This window comes from Thamnophis elegans, chromosome 8 (assembly GCF_009769535.1).
Source record: "Thamnophis elegans isolate rThaEle1 chromosome 8, rThaEle1.pri, whole genome shotgun sequence".
NCBI classification, from domain to species: Eukaryota; Metazoa; Chordata; class Lepidosauria; order Squamata; family Colubridae; genus Thamnophis; species Thamnophis elegans.
The window spans coordinates 8,966,646-8,986,148 of NC_045548.1; the positions used below are offsets into that span (position 1 = coordinate 8,966,646).

General features: G+C 39.5%; 1 protein-coding gene across 1 annotated transcript in view; it reads left to right on the forward strand.

Annotated features, from left to right (window-relative positions):
- Positions 1-19,503, forward strand: part of PHACTR1 (phosphatase and actin regulator 1) — a 108,046-nt gene that overhangs the window by 36,931 nt on the left and 51,612 nt on the right. The window contains exons 2-4 of the mRNA XM_032222398.1: positions 6,674-6,754; positions 10,144-10,311; positions 13,393-13,599. Coding sequence (XP_032078289.1) covers positions 6,674-6,754; positions 10,144-10,311; positions 13,393-13,599 — 456 coding nt within the window. The remainder of the gene's footprint in view (positions 1-6,673; positions 6,755-10,143; positions 10,312-13,392; positions 13,600-19,503) is intronic.

The following is a 19,503-nucleotide window of genomic DNA, read 5'->3' on the forward strand; positions in this document are numbered from 1 at the left end:
ATCCAATATCCCTTTTCAGTTTGCCAATGCATAATTCATTCTGGAATTTCTATCCAATTTAAAGATTTCGCTTTTCAAGAAAATACTTTCTTCTTAAACAGTTTTTCAATTTATGAAAGATCTATATGTTCCTAATTTGAAGACCAGCCCTTATTAGACGGAAATCTGAAGCTGCTCAAATGATACATAAAGTCAGGTTTGTTTATGTTTTCAAGATAATCTTCTGCCACAAATTAATATACCAGGCAGCCCTCTTACCAAATGGCAAATGTAGAAAACTCTTACTAAGCAGCGAAGTTTCCCACCTTTGCTAAAATGCAGATCATTTTTTTCATTAACACAGATTCAACAAACTTGTAGCTGGCCAGTCAGTGAATAAGTTGTTCTGCATATTGACTCATTACTCTTAAACATTTTGATGTTGATGGGAAAAATATTACAACATCATAGAATTGAAACTGCTCACATTTTCTGATGTGTTCACATGGATTCTTAAGAGTGTTGATGTAGTCATTAAGCTAATTTTTGGTAAGGAAGCATAGCTTTCTCAGCCACTATATCTGGGCTTCTGGTCAGATACACCACTGGCTTTGCCTCTGATTAGATCTATACTGCAAGTGAAGGATTAACGCCTAGGGCCGGGATGGCAAACCTATGACACATGTGCCACAGGTGGCACGGGGAACCATTTGTCAGGGCCCATGAGGCGTTGCACTGTCAGCTGGCCAGCGTGCATGTGCACACTGGCCAGCTGACTTCAGACTTCTTTTGAGGCCATTTTTCGCCCTCCCCAGGCTCCAAAGGCTTTATAGGAGCCTGGGGAAGGTGAAAACAGCCTCCCCCCTGCCCCTGGAGGTCTCCTGAAGGTCCCTGAAGGCTCCGGAGGGCTAAAAACAGCCCTACAGACAAACCAGAAGTGACTTCCGGTTTGCTCATAGGGTCGGGTTTTTTTCCCTTCAGAGCCTTCAGGGAAGCCTCCTGAAGGTCCCTGAAGGCTCCGGAGGGATAAAACCGGCCCTACAAGCAAACCAGAAGTCTGTCCCTGAATTTCCGGTTTGCCCATAGGGCTGTTTTTTTTGCACTCCAGAGGCTTCAGGGAAGCTCCTGAAGCCTCTGGAGGGCCTCTGGGGGTGGCGGGAGAGGCTGTTTTCACCCTCCCCAGGCTCCTATAAAGCCTCTGGAGCCTAGGGAAGGCAAAAAAAGCATGCCAAAAATGGGGGGGGGAGCGCTGGTCATGCACGCTAGGGTCATGAGCATTGCATTATGGTTGTGGCACACCCATGCACGACCCCCCTGCACTCCCCCGACTTTTGGCACATGTGCCAAAAAAGGTTCGCCATCACTGGCCTAGGGACTAATGGACATATACTCTTCCCTGAAACTGTGGCTGCTCAACTGAGGTACTGTATATTCTAGAAGGAAGAATATACCTTACTTATCACTTATCACTCATTTTTCTTGAAATCCGTATATGACTGAGACAATAACAGTGGCTTTTTCTGAGGTCACCTATAATTCTGGACATTGGTGTAGAAAAGTATCGGCATGGTTGTTTCACTTCGAAGTTCTGTTTGGATAAATATTTACTAGAATCAAATGAAGGAAGCAAAATCATATGAAGATCAGCAGAATCAGGCTGGAGAGCTATTGCATGTTGATATGAAGTAATTAAAAAATGGCCAAGGCAATGAAACATGGTTGGATTGGTTAAACTTTAAGGAGGACAACGAGACAATAACATTGTAAAAGACTTTAAGAGTGCTAAAAGGAGTTATTCATGGCACTACTATCCCACTCTCAATTTAGATGATATGTGTGGTGCTGGTTTTCTTGACAAAAGAACGAGAAATCAAAATCGCTATTGATGCCTGACAGAATCACAGAAGCAGTTGCACCTGTTTCTCAGTGGGACTCAATACTTCAGTGATAGATTCAGCAGGCCTGACATCTTAAGAAATCCTTTGAACAGCAGGTGTAATTATCTCTTGCAATGAACAGGAAATAAAGAGATTTGCAAATTTCAGAAAAGGTCACAGATTTTTTTTTTTTAAATCCTTTGATGTGAGCTGGCACCAGTAGGTACAGTGTATATACTACAGTAACAACTAAACTGTGACCTTATTTGACATTTAATGCCTGAGGGGAAATTGACAGTTATTGTATAGACTTTTTCCTATGAAATAAAAATTATGCAAAACGTAACTACAGAATCACAAAAGTGGCGATTTGAAAAATTCTCTTTTAAAATTCAGCCCCTCCAGAAAGGAAACTTCAAGGCGCTAGTCGTCACTTATAAAGCCCTTCATGGTATTGGACCTGGGTACTTGAGAGACCGCCTGCTGCCAATCACCTCCACTAGACCGATTAGATCCCACAGATTAGGCCTCCTCCGAATTCCATCCGCCGGCCAATCCCGACTGGTGACTACCCGAAGGAGAGCCTTCTCTGTGGCTGCTCCGACCCTCTGGAACGAGCTCCCCGTGGAGATTCGAACCCTTACCACCCTCCAGGCCTTCCGCATAGCCCTTAAAACCTGGCTGTTCCGACAGGCCTGGGTCTAAAGAGCTGTTGCCCCCGTCTCGAATGGTATGACTGTTGTGTGTTTTTAAATTATGTATTGTTATGTTTCGTCTTTTATTTTCTGTCTGTATCCCCCTTCCCCGATTTGAATTGTGAGCCGCCCTGAGTCCCCTTCGGGGGAAAAGGGCAGCATATAAATATAATAAAATCAAATAAAATCAATCAACTTCTATTAAGGCCAGAAAAGCATTTGAAAAGCACCCGCAAAGCATGTTGATAGAAGCAAAGCTTCTCTCCTGCTATCTCTGCAAAGCTCAGCCCTGCTGCTAAGAGAGTTTTCCTAGGTCATTTCTGCAAGTCTGCATTCTTGTTCTAGCTCCTGCCTGATAAATCCATAGTTTTTCATATGATGAAAAATCCCACTTTTCAATATATAATTCAAAATCGCATTCCAATCTTCAAGTCATATTAATGTTCCCCAAACCATATTAACAAATATATGGATTTGAAAGCCCACCAGAACAATGCCATATCATATATGTAAGTGCCTTGTCTATTCGTAATTAACTCCTCTATTTACATGGAAGTTTCAAACTATGATTGTCCTAAAATGTAAGTTTATGATGTGAATAATGATCAACCTTTGATTTCTGTCCAAGACTTTTTAGATATATCTTGTTGCTGTTAATACTAGATTCATAGTAGAATTTTTGTTGTAATGAAAAATAAACCAAGTCTCTGCAAACATATCAGAGGGACTACTACATAATATAACTATAGTGCTTTTTGCATAATTGCTACTTATTTCAGATTCTTTAAATCTTACCTTTACAATTAAAATGTTCTTTCATTCAGGATTAAAGATAGACACATTTAGCATTTCCAAAGTTGTCATTCTAAAGGTCTTTAATATCTTGGAAATAGTTAATTGTTCTGACCCCCCTCGTTCCACACCAAGGCACACTCTGAGCCAAAGATAGGTTACGGCATTTAAATAACAGACAGACAGGTCCTTGGCAGCAAACCGGCACAGACAAGCTTGGGCAGCAATAAACACAGATAAGGCTTGGCAGCAATCCAGCCTGCCAAGCTCATAACAATGTTCTCCGACATTCGATCCTGTGTTGACTTCTGCAAAGAGGAGCATGTGCACAAGTAGTCTTTTTATAGTCTGGAGAGGAGCCTAATGACCACCAGCTGAGTGCAATTACCTCCTGTAACTGCGCGACTGTTCCTGATGCCTATTAGCTCTTCAATGCCGTGCATCCAGGAACAACTCACTACTGGCATCCGGCTCACTCTCCCTTGCCTCCTCCCCACTGGTCCAAGGCTCAGGTGCCTTTTGGTGGCCAACCAGCCTCTCTGCGCCCTGCTCGGAGTCGGAACCCTGTCCAGGGTCCTCCACATCCTCCCAAGCCGACTCATAGGACCCTTCGCTGTTGGAGTCTGGTGGCAGCTCCAACGGCTCCTGCTGGGCCACAACAGTTAATTAGTCAATGAGTTGATTACAAAGTGAAGTTTGCTAACATAGTGTGCTGTAAAAGGCTCCACTGTGGTTGCAAGCAAGATGGCTAATCATGTCATCTCTCGGTGCTCAAATTGGCAAAAGGCCACTGTCCTGAGGTCTGCTCATGTGAAGCAACGGTCCAGAACACAAGTGGGATTTTTTTCATCCTCTCTTTATCCTGAGATGTTCCATGGAACCAATTCGCTCATCAGTTCCTTGCTATTTGCCACAGTTACCGATTCCACTTTTTCAGAGTTTTCTTCAAAAGTTCACCATAACTCCTCTGGATATCCAGAGGTCATAGAACATTAAGGTTTTTAAGGTTTTAATGGATTTGTATGCCGCCCAATCCCGAAGGACTCCGGGCGGCTACAACATATTTCAGACATTCTCTTTTATTTTTTTATTTTTTATTAACAAACATGTAAAATACACACACACAAAACTTAGACGTACACCACATTTACACAATACAATACAAACAGGAGCTTCCTGTTCTTTCTAATAGCAATCATCAATCGATACCGCTCACCTTATATTATTTCCCCTTCTATTGTATTTTATTTGGATTTCACCATTCTTATTTTACTCATAACTATTTTTTTTGTGTTTTGTTATATTCCTTCATTGATTCTTGTTTCTTTCCTCCATCCACCTATCCCATATCTGGTAGAATTCTGATTCTTCTTTTCCCTGGATTTCTTTTGTTAGTTTGTCCATTTCAGCACAATCCATAACCTTTCTTATTATTTCATCTTCGCTTGGAATTAATTTGTTTTTCCATTTCTGGGCAAAGGCAATCCTTGCCACCGTAATTATATGTTGTATTAAATACTGGATTTCTTTTTTGTATTTTGCAGACATTATTCCTAATTAAAAAAAATCTTCAGGTTTCCATTCAATTTTAACCCCCATTATTGCCTCCAGCCAATTTTTGATTCTTTTCCAAAAGATTTTAGCCTCCTCACAGGTCTACCATAAATGGTAATATGTTCCATGTATTGATTCGCATTTCCAACATTTCAGATATTCTATATTGAATTGAATAACCTGGGGTAATTGTATGTGAGCAAGACCTTGAGAGACAGACAAAGAAATACTGCCTATGGAATGGTCAAATAAGAGAAGGCATAGCCTGCAGCTGAATAATAGGCATAGAAAGACGCTGAGAAAGAAAACACACACACACACACACACACACACACACACACACACACACACACACCAGTTTTTCAGACAGTGAGACATTTGTTCTTTCAGGCTTGAAAGATTCCATTAATGTAGTTTTACAATAAAATAGATCAGAAGGTGGAAATTGGTCATTTTTTCCCTTCTGATCTATTTGGGAAGAATAGGTGTTATTACATAATATTAATAAATTTTGACATAAAATATTCATAATGATCAATAATATATAAAATATCATTAGCATATAATAACTCCAGCTGAAATTTTATTCTTAGAGTGCCCTTATTAAAACAGAGCAGAAATTCCAAGGTCAGGTGCACTATATGAGTTAATCAAGATCTTCCTTGAGAAATAGAAGGGGTGAAGTGATGATTGGAAGAGAAATCAAGATATTATGGGAAAAATGCTGGTCAAAGCCAGTTAATTTTAAAAAATACCCACCAAAGCCTATTTGTTCCTGAACAGATAGACATAAGCAGCTTCTTATTTGTGTTCAGAAGAACCATATTATTATTATTTTTAATGAATAATTCTTCTTAATGATTTCCTTTCTGCTAATTTTCTCACTATTGGAAATTTAAACCTTAAAAATTAGAAGTGATTTATTTTTAATTTGTTTATTAAAATAGAATCATTCATGCTGAATTATTTGTCTTTTCTTGGTAATCAAAATAATATTACTGTGTTATTGTTAATGCAGTTTCAGTTGAGAATCTAATAATTTATCAGGTCTTTTTCCTCACTAAGCTGAGCAACTTTTGTCTCAATTGAATTGATTAATAAAAAATTCAACTGCAATGTTTTTTGACTGTTTTGTTTTAGGTCCAAAAAGTTTTAATTCACAGATAAATATGTGTAAATTCAGTTATTCTATAAAAAAAATTCCATAATCTATGGGAGAGAGACTTTAAAGTGGTTAGATTTTTCTCTGTGTTCTTTTCATTTTGAATCAGGAATAAATTCATCACCAGCTCAATCTTTCAGCTGTTCTTCAACAGTCTGAAGGAGCTGCTGTCCCTCTGAAGAGGAGGAAGTGATTCCTGTTTTCAAACCCTGTCTTCCTGATTTCAAACCCATAATTAATCTAATGAAACCACAAAGCTGTAATTTAGGCAAAGAAAAACAAAAAGAAGTTTTCTGCTTACTAATTAAGCAATCAAGCAATCAAAAGATCAGATGATCTCCTTGGAAATTCATAAATTCATCTTATCACCACACCAATCAGAAATCTTCACATGAAAGTCAGATGTAAAATCAATAAATGGGAGGACAATAAGGGCAGATACCTTTTTGTAAAGTTGAAAATATTGGCCAAAATAGAAGATATTAAAACATTTCAATGATGTGGGTTTATTTAAGTCTTCAGGATTATACAAGTATTTCAAAAGATGAAAACAATTGTTTCCTAATATTTTTTGAGATCATTATTTTGACTTGTATTTTCTTTCTTTTTGTTAGCGCTTGAAAGAAAAATATCAATGAGGCAAAGCAGAGAGGAACTTATCAAGAGAGGAGTTCTGAAGGAAATATTTGATAAAGGTAAGAAACACTGTTCAACTCACGGTGGGAATTGATTGGGAGGGCGTGGATAATGTTATCTGTTTTTGCAATAATTTCTTGTAGCAAGTCCAGGACTTAGATCTGGATTTTTATAATAGCTGGACTCCAAACTACTGATAAATAAATTCAAATGCGCTCAGGAGCAGCTTTTATATTAAAATATTGTTTGATTGGTATTGGAATATTTTCTAGCTCAATTATCCATATTTTATAGCATTAAAAGAGAGAGGCTATGTTCATATTTTTACAAGAAAGGGCGGTCATAAAGACAATAAAATCATATTCAAGTTTCATATTTAGTGTTACAAAATATTCAAATTAAACATTCCATTGTGAAAAGATGGGTGTTAGATGCTTATAAATTGGATTCCTTTTTGAGGTACCCAATTCCTGAGGTTATTAAGAAGTCACCTGAAAAATCAGTCCCTATAACACCTAATGAAAATGAAATCTTAGGACATTCTTCGTAAAATGAATTACCAGTTTTTAGCACAAGCAATCTCCAGTTTTCTGAAAACAGATCAAGCCAAACAACAACAACAAAAATCAGTTGTGACACCAAGGGAAATATAGGTGGACATAACGATCTAGCATTCCCCTCCAGTTCTGCTTAGAAATGAGACTCAAATCTTCCTTCTCATCAGCTGTGTCCCAGTTCAACCTTTTTTGTTGGTGGAATTTAAGTATTTACTAAAAAAAAAGAAGAAGAAGATAGTAACAACCTAGAATGGTTACTAATTGGAAGACTACTTTATTGTCTGAAAATAACATTTGTGACGTAAGCAAAAAAAAACATCTGGGTTGTATCTACCATGGCTTTTTGTGGTGCTAAATTATAAAGACTCTTTTAACTCTATGATTCTTTGAGCCCAATTTTGAAGCCCAGAAATACATCAGTAAATAAAAGCAATTAACAGATCATTTCATGAAAAATGAATAATAAATTTAGAACTAGAATACCGCACTAAAAAAGGGAAACTTTTTTTCTAAGCCCGTTAAAGAAAAACACAACACTTTAGAGTAATTTGTTCTGTATAGTTGCGAGATTGCTGTTTGGTTAAAAATAGATCAAAGTTATTTAGGGTTTTTTTTTTCATCTCTTGTATACTTTCCAACCATCTAACTCAACAGATGACAGCAAGCAGCTTGATCTTAAGTCCTTCTGTTCAGTGAAATATTAATGAAGAGACTACGCAGTATTCAAATTTAACATTTATATATGCAGTTCAAATGTCTTTCATTTGACTTACCAATATTCAGTTCATTTGACTTAGCAGTTCTCAGCTGATGCATTTTGTATTGTTATTTTATATATCTTTTACAAATGGAAGGCAGTAATGCAATTATGATTGGTTTTACCATTTTTCTTTTACCAGACAGCACAATCAGGTGCATGTTTGGTTGAATACAAGTCTCATTGATTCCATTCAGGCCTGGGAGAGAAGTGAATTGAATTGAATTGAATTTTATTATTTGTATGCCGCCCTTCTCCGGGAGGGACTCAGGGCGGCGAACAACTCAAAAGGGGAAAAGGGGAACATAGAACAGAATACAAGTAATTAAAATAACCAAGAATCACACAACCATACAAGTCGAGAGGGGAGTGGAACTCATCAACTTAAGATAAACTTAAGGAAGTTTATCTAAAACTTAAGTCCCTCTAAGTTCAACCTGCTTAGGAGAATTTCCATCCAACAACATTTCCAAACTCACTCTCTCTTTCAAAAAAAAAACCTTTGAAGTTGGGTAGATTGTAGTCTCCTTTCCTTCTGAAAAAAAAAAGGCTGGGAAAAGGGAGCCCTCCCTTGAAGCAACATTCAATCATAGCCTGTAATGGCAAATCCTTGGATAGCAAACACACAAACACACACAAACAAACAAAAAGAAAGAAGTTTCCTAGCTAATTCAAAAGCAAAGATATTCATATCGATCATAAAAATCAAAAATTCCCAAAACTCTAAGGAAGTATTATAACTTTGGGGAAACCAAATTGCTGCTGTTTATATAGCTGGATTTATAATTAATGAAGACTGGGCAATTTCTAGCTTGTATTTTCATTGGTCCAAACAAGGGCAGATTAGTTTTAGATAATTCTCTGATTAGTTGCACATTGTTTCTTGTAATTGATTAATTATAATTGATTAATTAATTATAATGTCATTTAAATCCATTATAATTAATTGTCATTAATTGAGCAGTGTTTTCTGTTTGTGTTTACATAATATTGATATCAGTTCCAAGATTTTCCCCAAGACTTCATAAATGTGAATTTATGAGCTAATAGAGACTTTCAATGGAAATGAAATGAAACAAGGGTATCTCGAGCATTCTGTTCTGATGCACCAGTCAAGAACCTGTGCAGGAGATGTGCCAAAACTTGCAAATCAGAACATACTATGTTCCAGTCTGTAGATTATTGTATCGAAGAGTTGAAGTGGGACCAATATTGCACTCAAAACCTGAAACAAGATGGAGGGTGGGTGTTGAGCATACAGGGAAATTAGCCTTAGGGGCCCTGCTCTAAGAAGCTCAATGCCAAGTACACACCAGAGGTGGGTTCCTACCAGTTCGCACCTATTCGGTAGAACGGGTTCGTCAAATCTACCGAACCGGTTAGAAGAGGTTCCACCAGTGGACCCGGAAAACAGGCCACACCTACAGAAGAGGTTCCAAATTTTTTTGAAACCCACCACTGGTCCTTGGATATGATTATTCTACACTATCATGCTCATATTTATAAAACTCAGTGCCTCTGTGAAAGGCAAGGATGACTACTGCGTTTGTGGTGCAATCAGAACATTGCGTGTGTTGAAGTTGTTTTAACGCAAACCAAAGATGCCTTTTAAAAAACAAGTTGACATCATATTCTTATGCATGCCAGTGCTGTGTGTGAGGTAATTTAAGGTGGTTCTGACAAGTGTCGTCGGCCTCTTCATATCCGGTCACATGGGCGGCAAGCCACTCCCATCCGGTCACCTGGGCAGCAAGCCACTCCCCCCAAAGGAGGCCACACCCACAGAGTAGGTTCGAACAATTTTTGAAACCCACCACAGGCACACACTAAACAATTCTGTTCCAGTGTCTTTCCTTCGTTACATTATAATGTTCCAACAGCCAATTATCATTTTTACAAATACATCCGAAGCAACAATATATTTATATTAGACATGGTATACTTGGATAACTAGGTTTATTCTATTCCGTACTAAGGTTTTTTTTCCCCCTATGGAATCTGTTGTTTGCAGTTAAAATACATGAGGCAAAGGAGGGGGGGGGACCCATTTTTCCAATCAACCTCTTTATTAAAGAGCATTGATTTTTCAACTGCAGTTATTATCTTTCTCCCATGCTATTGTGCTTTCTTTTAGATGGAGAGCTTTCTATACAGAACGAAGAGGGGTCATTGGAGAATGGACAGGCGTTGAGTTCCAGCCAACTATCACTGCAAGCCCTATCTGAATTGGAGCCATGTTCAATATCTGGAGATTCCTGTAGTTATGAAGTACTCCCGAATCCAGACGTCATGGATGGAACAGGTAGCTTTTCAATTCCATCATGAGCCACATGATTTAGAAAGAATCGTTTGAGGCAGCCTTGACTCCTGGGGATTACATGGACAAGCAGTTTTATCAGCAACTTTTTTTCTCAAAATTGGCTTGCCATTGTCTTTTTTTCTAGGGTTGAAAGAATGTGACCTGCCCAAAATCACCTCTCTGGCTTTGTGCCTAAGGCAAGACCAGAACATCCTGGTTTCTAGCCCAGTAACATTAACCATTACACCAAACTCGCTCTCCAGAATAAAAAATGCAGTGATTTCCTTAATACTTTAGTAGTAATATATCCAGACTGATATAATTCTAGATTATATCTTATCTGTATGAATAGTCTCTAATTCAGTTAATAAATATGAAGAATTAACATTTAAAGGTTTGTCAATATTAATGGGTAAGTTTGCACAGTACATTATTCTTTGGTGAACTAACTTGCCAAAACAAGTTACTATTTTGTTTTAATGGTGGCATATGTTTATATGAACTAAATTTGAAAAAAATTGTTTACAATCGGAAAGATAAGAAGAACAGAACCCTACTGAACCACACATAAAGAAAAGGTTTTAGATTAAGGGAAAAAAGAAGGCTAAACTTGATTTTTTGGAGTGGGGGACACAGTTCAGGGAGCTGAGCTCCAAATCCTTCTGAATTGAATCAGGTTGGGAAACTAAAAGAGTACAGTACACCAATTTATTTTTTCCAATGTCTAATTTGTAGAATCTACTGCAGTTAGTTGTAGTGTTGATCACTCCACTAGAGAGCTCTAAATAGAATTAAGTATCTGCAAAGAAATCAGTGACATCGCTGTTAGGGAGCCGAGGTGGCGCAGTGGTTAAATGCAGCACTGCAGGCTACTTCAGCTGACTGCAGTTCTGCAGTTCGGCTGTTCAAATCTCACCGGCTCAGGGTTGACTCAGCCTTCCATCCTTCCGAGGTGGGTAAAATGAGGACCCGGATTGTTGTTGGGGGCAATATGCTGACTCTGTAAACCGCTTAGAGAGGGCTGAAATCCCTATGAAGCGGTATATAAGTCTAACTGCTATTGCTATTGTATCTTAGTATGATGGCTGAACAGAATGGAGATATTTGCAAGAAGCAGGGCATAGAAGAGCAGGAAAGGGCTATTGTTTTTAAAAGTTGGCTGACAGACTTTCCATAGACAACAGAAATATATGGAATGTAAATCTGACACAATAGCCATGTTTGTATACTAGTACTTTAATGTTGTCTTTCCATTGATCTAGTTTCAATACAGAAAACTCATTTCATGATGGAAGAATTCCAGCAAAAAAAAATATTGGAATATTCATGAACGAGCTCAAAGTTTAGCTTATGTCATCAGTGAAATATTATCATCATCTCTATCTCTTTCTTTCTCTCTCTGTCTCTCTCTTTCAGTATATGGAGGTGACAACGTACCATGTAGTGAAAAGGGATTTTGATGTGTTTATGAAACAAAGGGCAAATTCGGTTGTTTTCTAATTTAGTGGGGTTTATTCTTCTCAAAGCAATGCTTATAATAACTTGACAAGACATGCTGGTCTTTGGCAACAGCTGTACAGCTTAAGTTGTTCAGCTAAAGCCAAAAAGCAATGAGTTTTTCAATGTATTAATATTATCCTGAATTGGAAAAGAGAAATGAAGGCTTTCACTACCAATATCCAAGCAGAAATACTCTTGGTTTTTTAGGATAAAATTATGTATCTGAAGATTATTTAACAGGACAGAATAATGATGATAACTTTTAAAAGAATTGGAAAGCTGGGAATGGATGGATGGATGGATGGATGGATGGATGGATGATAGGTAGGTAGGTAGGTAGGTAGGTAGGTAGGTAGGTAGGTAGGTAGGTAGATAGATAGATAGATAGATAGATAGATAGATAGATAGATAGATAGATAGATATAGAAAGGTAGGTAGACAGACAGACAGACAGATGTAGAGATGGTAGAGAGAGAAGGTAAATAAATAGAACATAGATAGATAGATAGATAGATAGATAGATAGATAGATAGATAGATAGATAGATATAGAAAGGTAGGTAGACAGACAGAGAGACAGACAGACGTAGAGATGGTAGATAGAGAAGGTAGATAAATAGAACATAGATAGATAGATAGATAGATAGATAGATAGATAGATAGATAGATAGATAGATAGATAGATAGTAGGTAGGTAGGTAGGTAGGTAGGTAGGTAGGTAGGTAGGTAGGTAGATATAGAAAAGTAGACAGACAGACAGACAGACGTAGAGATGGTAGAGAGAGATAGGGTAGATAGATAGATAGATAGATAGAAGATAGATAGATAGATAGATAGATAGATAGATAGATAGATAGATAGATAGATAGATAGATAGATAGACAGACAGACAGACAGACAGACAGACAGACAGACAGACAGACAGACAGAGACAGAGACAGACTCACTGAAGAACAATTATAACAGGAATCCCCTTTTGAAACATCTGTGCTTCTTGTCTTTCTGTGAGATATGCAGTCATGAGGGAAATATTCTACAACAGTCTGCAGCCTTTGAGGACAAGTGATATATACCTAACAAAATATCTCAAAATCCTTTGCAACATACAGGATATTTTGCAAGTCTGGTCAGTGGGAAAGACCTCAGTGTAAAAAAAAAAAAAAAAAACCTTGTTAAATACTTCTGTGAAGAGGTTTTGTTTTTTTTACATTCTGAATAATCCGTGGACTTTAGAAAAAGGAACACTGAAGGCACTGTAAGGATTCTAAAAATAATACCAATGTGGTACTTACCAGTTGTGGTATGTAGTCAGTTGACTTCAGGAGAAGCAAGCTGAGAAGAAGAAAAAGAGCCAGAGAAATTGTCCCTAGATTGTTGCTAGTGAGGGATGCACGAGTGTAAGTCTGTAGTGAAAGCACCAGAATTTCTCTCTCTCTCGTTTTTTTCCCTTCCTCCTTTCTTTGTGCGTCTGAGTAAAATATGCCTACTTACATCTTTAAATCTGCATTGCTCTGCTGCCTTTGCTCTTTCTGCTGCTGCTTCGCTTGTAACCTTGTTGCGTCTGTCCTGTGGTTGTGTCCTCCAGTGTCTGAAGAGAGTCCCACGTCCAGTGAATCTGGAATCCACCTCCCTCAAGAACCTACATCTAAACCCGTCTTGCTACTCCCCCCTAAAAAATCTGCTGCTTTCTCTGGAGATCACGAAGACACCCCAGTGAAGCAGCTTTCCCTGCTCAAACAACCCCCTGCCCTGCCTCCTAAGCCCATTACCAAGATTGCCAACCATTTAGCTGGTAAGTAAATGTTCCTGTTTGGTTTCTGCTGCCTTCCCCTGAAAAAAAAATGCACTTTTCCTCACGTCTCTAGACAAAACCTTATTTTCTTCATGACACGGTCATGTAGGCCTCTCGGCTGTTTTTGCATCTTTCTTTAGAATACCTGGGTTACCAATTTGCAAATGCATGAGAACACCTGGCTATTAAGAACAGAACATTTTCTAGTGTTAAATTGTTAGCTGGAGTCTGTTTCAATCAAATTGTAGTTTGTAGTTTGTAGTTTATTGGGATTTATATGCCGCCCTTTTCCCTGAGGGGACTCAGGGCGGCTTACAACCACAGGGGGGGGGAGGGGGGGTGCAAGGTCAAAAACAAAACAATATGTGAACAAAGAAAAAATAGTAAAACACAACTTTCATTCAACAATCAAACACTCGGGCGGGTGAATTGGAAGCCTATCCCCAGGCCTGCTGGGAGAGCCAGATCTTGAGGGCTGCGCGGAAGGTCTGGATAGTGGTGAGGGTACGGATCTCCATGGGGAGCTCGTTCCACAGGGTCGGAGCAGCAACAGAAAAGGCTCTCCTCCGTGTGGTCGCCAGTCGGCATTGACTGGCAGATGGGATTCGGAGGAGGCCCAGTCTGTGCGATCTAATTGGTCGATTTAGGGAAGTAATCGGCAGAAGGCGGTCTCTCAAGTACTCAGATCCACTACCATGGAGTGCTTTAAAGGTGGTCATCAGTACCCTGAAGCGCACCCGGAGACCAACAGGTAGCCAGTGCAGCTCGCGGAGGACAGGTGTAACGTGGGCGAACCGCGGTGCGCCCACTATCACTCGCGCGGCTGCATTCTGGACTAGCTGCAGTCGCCGGATGCACTTCAAGGGCAACCCCATGTAGAGCCCATTGCAGTATTCCAGTCTAGAGATCACAAGGGCTCGAGTGACTGTTGTGAGAGCCCCCCGGTCTAGGTAGGGCCGCAACTGGCGGACCAGGCGAACCTGGGCAAATGCCCCCCTGGTCACAGCTGACAGCTGGTGATCAAAAGTCAGCTGTGGGTCCAGGAGGACTCCTAAGTTGCGGACCCTGTCGGATTAATGCAGTGGTGGGTTTCAAAATATTTTAGAACCTCTTCTGTAGGTGTGGCCTGCTTTGTGGGAGTGGCTTGCCAGCCATGTGACTGGGTGGGAGTGGCTTGCCGGCCACGTGACTGGGTAGGAGTGGCCAACTTGTAAAATGTGGTGAAACGCACTTAACAACGCTCTTGCTTAGCAACCAAAATGTTGGCTCAGAAACTCTGGCATTTGAAGCACGCAAGTCTTAAAGCTGTTAAGTTACAAGGCCCTTGCACCGCTAACCCTTTAGAAAAAAAAACCCCAGGGGTGTTCAAACTTGACAGCTTTAAGACTTGTGAACTTCAACTCCCAGAATTCCTCCTCCAGTCATATTGGCTCAGGAACTCTGCCATCGAAGTGTGCAAGTCTTAAAGCTGTCAAGTTACAAGACCCTTGCACCCCTAACCCTTTAGAAAAAAACCCCAGGGGTGTTCAAAGTTGACAGCTTTAAGACTTGTGGACTTCAACTCCCAGAATTCCTCCTCTCGCTCTTCATCTTGATGATGTGCGGACGGGTGGGGAGGGAGCTGGAACCGGTTCTAAATGGCACTGTAGATTTGTGGAACCTTTTCTATAGAAGAGGATAGAACTGGCAGGAACCCACCCCTGGTTTAATGGCTCTATGTTTACTCCAGCTTCTTCCAAAAACGTACAGGTTTGTCTTAAGGAACTGGAGTTCCCCTTATAGCTCATGGGAAATAAATAATGGGACCTTAAATCTCACTCATGCATGCTTTTTTTCTTACTGTGTAGTTGTTGCAAGAGCTGATTGCTCTTTTTTTTAAAAAAAACCTATTATTAATTATAATATCTTTTAGATTTCATTCACTTCTATTTATGTGTCAATGGGAATGTCACTGTTGCTTGCCTTTATTTGTTATCTCTTTTACGTATGTCTTCCACCATTTCTCTACTCTGTTTCCAGCCTATTGTAGAGGTTTATTTGAACTGTTGTCCTTCTTCACATATTTCTGTGTTTTCCTTGCTTTCTAATTACTTGGTTGGTTGGTCTTCTGCCCCAAATGTACTAGAAGAATGATCAGACTCCAGAGCTTTTGAACGGGAAGGCAAAATAACGTGACCTGATTAAATGAGTTTTAGATCCTTCAACATCTCGTTTCAGTTGGGGGCCTTATAAACTTTTTAAACCTGGCTTCAAGTGAGGACTTCCATATATCTCCTTTCCATTTTGTCCCCTCAGGATCTCTATTAACACCAAACGTCTCTGCTTCACAATACTCTGGAAGAGCTGTGATTATTTTGTTCCAGCTACTATTTCAATGTGCTATATGTGAATGCTGCACAGTTCATTTTTGCATGGTTTTGTTCAGTGAGAAGGACTTTACGGCTTATTTCCTAAATTCTGAAATTTTAAGTCTTGTAAGCTTTGCTTACTTGGCATATTACCTTTATGGCTATATAAAACTTTTTGGTAATCTAGACAAAATAAGCTCGAGATAAAACTGACAAATGTTTTTCTCGTTTTTTCTTTTCAGCATAAAATTAGCAGGACCTGTGGAAACTTTGAGTTAGGGGTTTGTTTTTTTGTTGTTGTTGCTGCTGCAAAACTCTCAGTAGCTCAGTACGGCAGTGATTTTCACTTGTTCTTAGTTTTTCAAATCAGCAGAAGTGGAGTTCATCATAATTTGCCATCAAACCACAGGTTTGAGAGGTGAAATCATAGTTTATACGATTCATCCTGTGTTGAAAAGGAAAGGTCTTTTCTAACCAGCTCTTTTGTTTGTGAAATGCATGAGATACTAGAGGTTTTAAATTTTGGATTTTGGAAGGAAGATCAAGGACTTTTACTATTTAGCTGCAATGTGAAGACATGACTTCATAAGTATTGTTCACTGCTGCAAGAGCTAATGCAGTGGTGGGTTTCAAAAATTGTTCGAACCTACTCTGTGGGTGTGGCCTCCTTTGTGGGAGTGGCTTGCCACCCATGTGACCAGATGGGAGTGACTTGCCGCCCATGTGACCGGATATGAAGATGCCGACGACACTTGTCAGAACCACCTTAAATTACCTCACACACAGCACTGGCCTGCATAAGAATATGATGTAAACTTGTTTTTTAAAAGGCATCTTTGGTTTGCGTTAAAACAACTTCAACACACGCAATGTTCTGATTGCACCACAAACGCAGTTGTCATCCTTACCTTTCACAGAGGCACTGAGTTTTATAAATATGAGCATGATAGTGTAGAATAATCATATCCAAGGACCAGTGGTGGGTTTCAAAAAATTTTGGAACCTCTTCTGTAGGTGTGGCCTGCTTTCCGGGTCCACTGGTGGAACCTCTTCTAACCGGTTCGGTAGATTTGACGAACCGGTTCTACCGAATAGGTGCGAACTGGTAGGAAGCCATCTCTGAGCTGATGGCAAGAACATGAAATTGTAAAATGGCATTATTAGGAGAAACGACTTTCATGTCCTTACTTTGCCTGTTCTGATCAATTAGAAATCATCTAAACATGATTCCAATTCCTTGTCTTCCTGCTCCTAGCCAACTTGTCATCAGACACATAGTTCATTTTCCTTTGCTGGGTTAGAGGGTGTTTTAGGTTGTAAATAATGAGATTAAAGGGAGAAAAATATGCTGGTAGGGATAATTTAATTAGAACTCGAATGTATTCAAAATAAGCACACCAATCTCTTGAAAAAAAAACTTAATAGGTGGTAACACAAAAACTTCACATTAGTGCTGAATTAATTACTATCTATAGGGCAACATGCAATTATTGTCTCCTCTGAAACCCAAATGAACAGAACTGAATTTCTGGATGGGTTATATAATTCATGAGATTCAGGATAGAGTGTCCCTTTGAAAGTCCTTTGTACAAGGATGGCCACTTCAAAATCAGTGGCAGAGATTTATACGTTACTAATTAAGTCTACCATTTATGGGCTGCAGAAATCCAGACAATAATTAGATAGTAGCAAGGAATTTTTTTTTCTGGATTTTTTCCTGTCCAGATAATCACCCCTCTAATATAACTTTCTTCAGGTTTAGTTTTATGAATGAATGTCCTTAATAACATGAAATGAATGAAGATTTATGTAAATCTATTGCAATTTGGAAATCAGAGAGCATGTTGTTGAATGCAGTTTTATGTAATATTATGCCCAGAGTTGTGGGGTCCTTGGTGCTTTCTGATTGTTTTCTTGCAGATGTTTCATTACCAAACTAGGTAACATCATCAGTGCTGGTAGGGTGTGGAGTTTGCTCTCATTTTATACTCAAGTGGCTTGCCCTGTCAATGCCCTGTCACTGTTGTTTACTGTTAGCTTGTTTGGCAATTGCTTAACTGGAGTATTGTTTGCTTCTTGATTACTGGTCTACTGTTAAATTTGGTGTTAATTTCTGCTTCTCTGGGTGTTGATTACTGGTGAGTAGGTGTTTTACTCTTTTAGTTTCCTTTTTGGCTTTTTGACTGTCTCTTTTGAATAGCACATAGATGTTGTTTGTGTCTATGTGCTGTCGATGGCCAATTTGTCTGAGTGCCAGGCTTCCAGGAATTTTCTAGTGTTTTTGGCTTGGTCTAGGGTGCTCAAGTTTCCCAGTTAAACTATGATTACGTGTCTCCACTGTGAAATTAAGAAATATCTCCAGTATTTGGAGTATGATTAAGGGACTGGAGACTAAAACATATGAAGAACGGTTGCAGGAACTGGGTATGTCTAGTTTAATGAAAAGAAGGACCAGGGGAGACATGATAGCAGTGTTCCAATATCTCAGGGGTTGCCACAAAGAAGAAGGAGTCAAACTATTCTCCAAGGCAGCTGAAGGTAGAACAAGAAGCAATGGGTGGAAACTAATCAAGGAGAGAAGCAACTTAGAACTGAGGAGAAATTTCCTGACAGTTAGAACAATTAATCAGTTGAACAGAAGTTGCCTCCAGAAGTTGTGAATGCCCCAACACTGGAAGTTTTTAAGAAGATGTTGGCTATCCATTTGTCTCAAGTGGTGTAGGGTTTCCTGCCTAAGCAGGGGGTTGGACTAGAAGACCTCCAAGGTCCCTTCCAACTCTTCTATTGTAGTGTAGTGTAGTGTAGTGTAGTGTAGTGTAGTGTCGTGACCCGACAAATGCGCGAACGACAAAAGCGCGCCGACAAAACCGCGGTGCTAAAACCGCGATGTCAAAAGCACGCCGACAACAGCGCGCCGACAACAGCGCGCCGACAGAAGCGTGATTTAAGTTAAGATAAGGTTTAGGGTTAGGTTTAGGGTTAGGTTTAGGGTTAGGTTTAGGGTTAGGGTTAGGTTTAGGGTTATTTTTAGGGTTAGGTTACAGCGCACTTCTGTTGGCGCGCTGTTGTCGGCGCGCTTCAGCGCTCATTCGTCGGCGCGGTTTTGTCGGCGCGGTTTTGTCACCGCGGTTTAGTCAGGCGCGCTTTTGTCGTTCGCAAATTAGTGGTGGAACCGTGTAGTGTAGTGTAGTGTAGTGTAGTGTAGTGTAGTGTATTTCTTTCTCTAAGAGGTAGTGCTTTCCAATAGATAGAGTTTCCCCTCTCATTCCTTGCCTATTTACATTCAAGCAGCTTCATACCTACAGATAGTCCTTGACTTACAGAGGTTCATTTAGTGATTGTACAAAGTTACAACAGCACTGGAAAAAAAATTCTTCACACTTCCGACCATTGCAGCATCCCATGGTCACATAATCAAAATGTGGACATTTGGCAACTGACTCATATTTATGACGGTTGCAGTTTCCCAGGATCATGTAAACTCCTTTTGTGACCTTCTGACGCGCAAAGCCAATGGAGAAGCCAGATTCACTTAAAAACTGTATTACTAACTTAA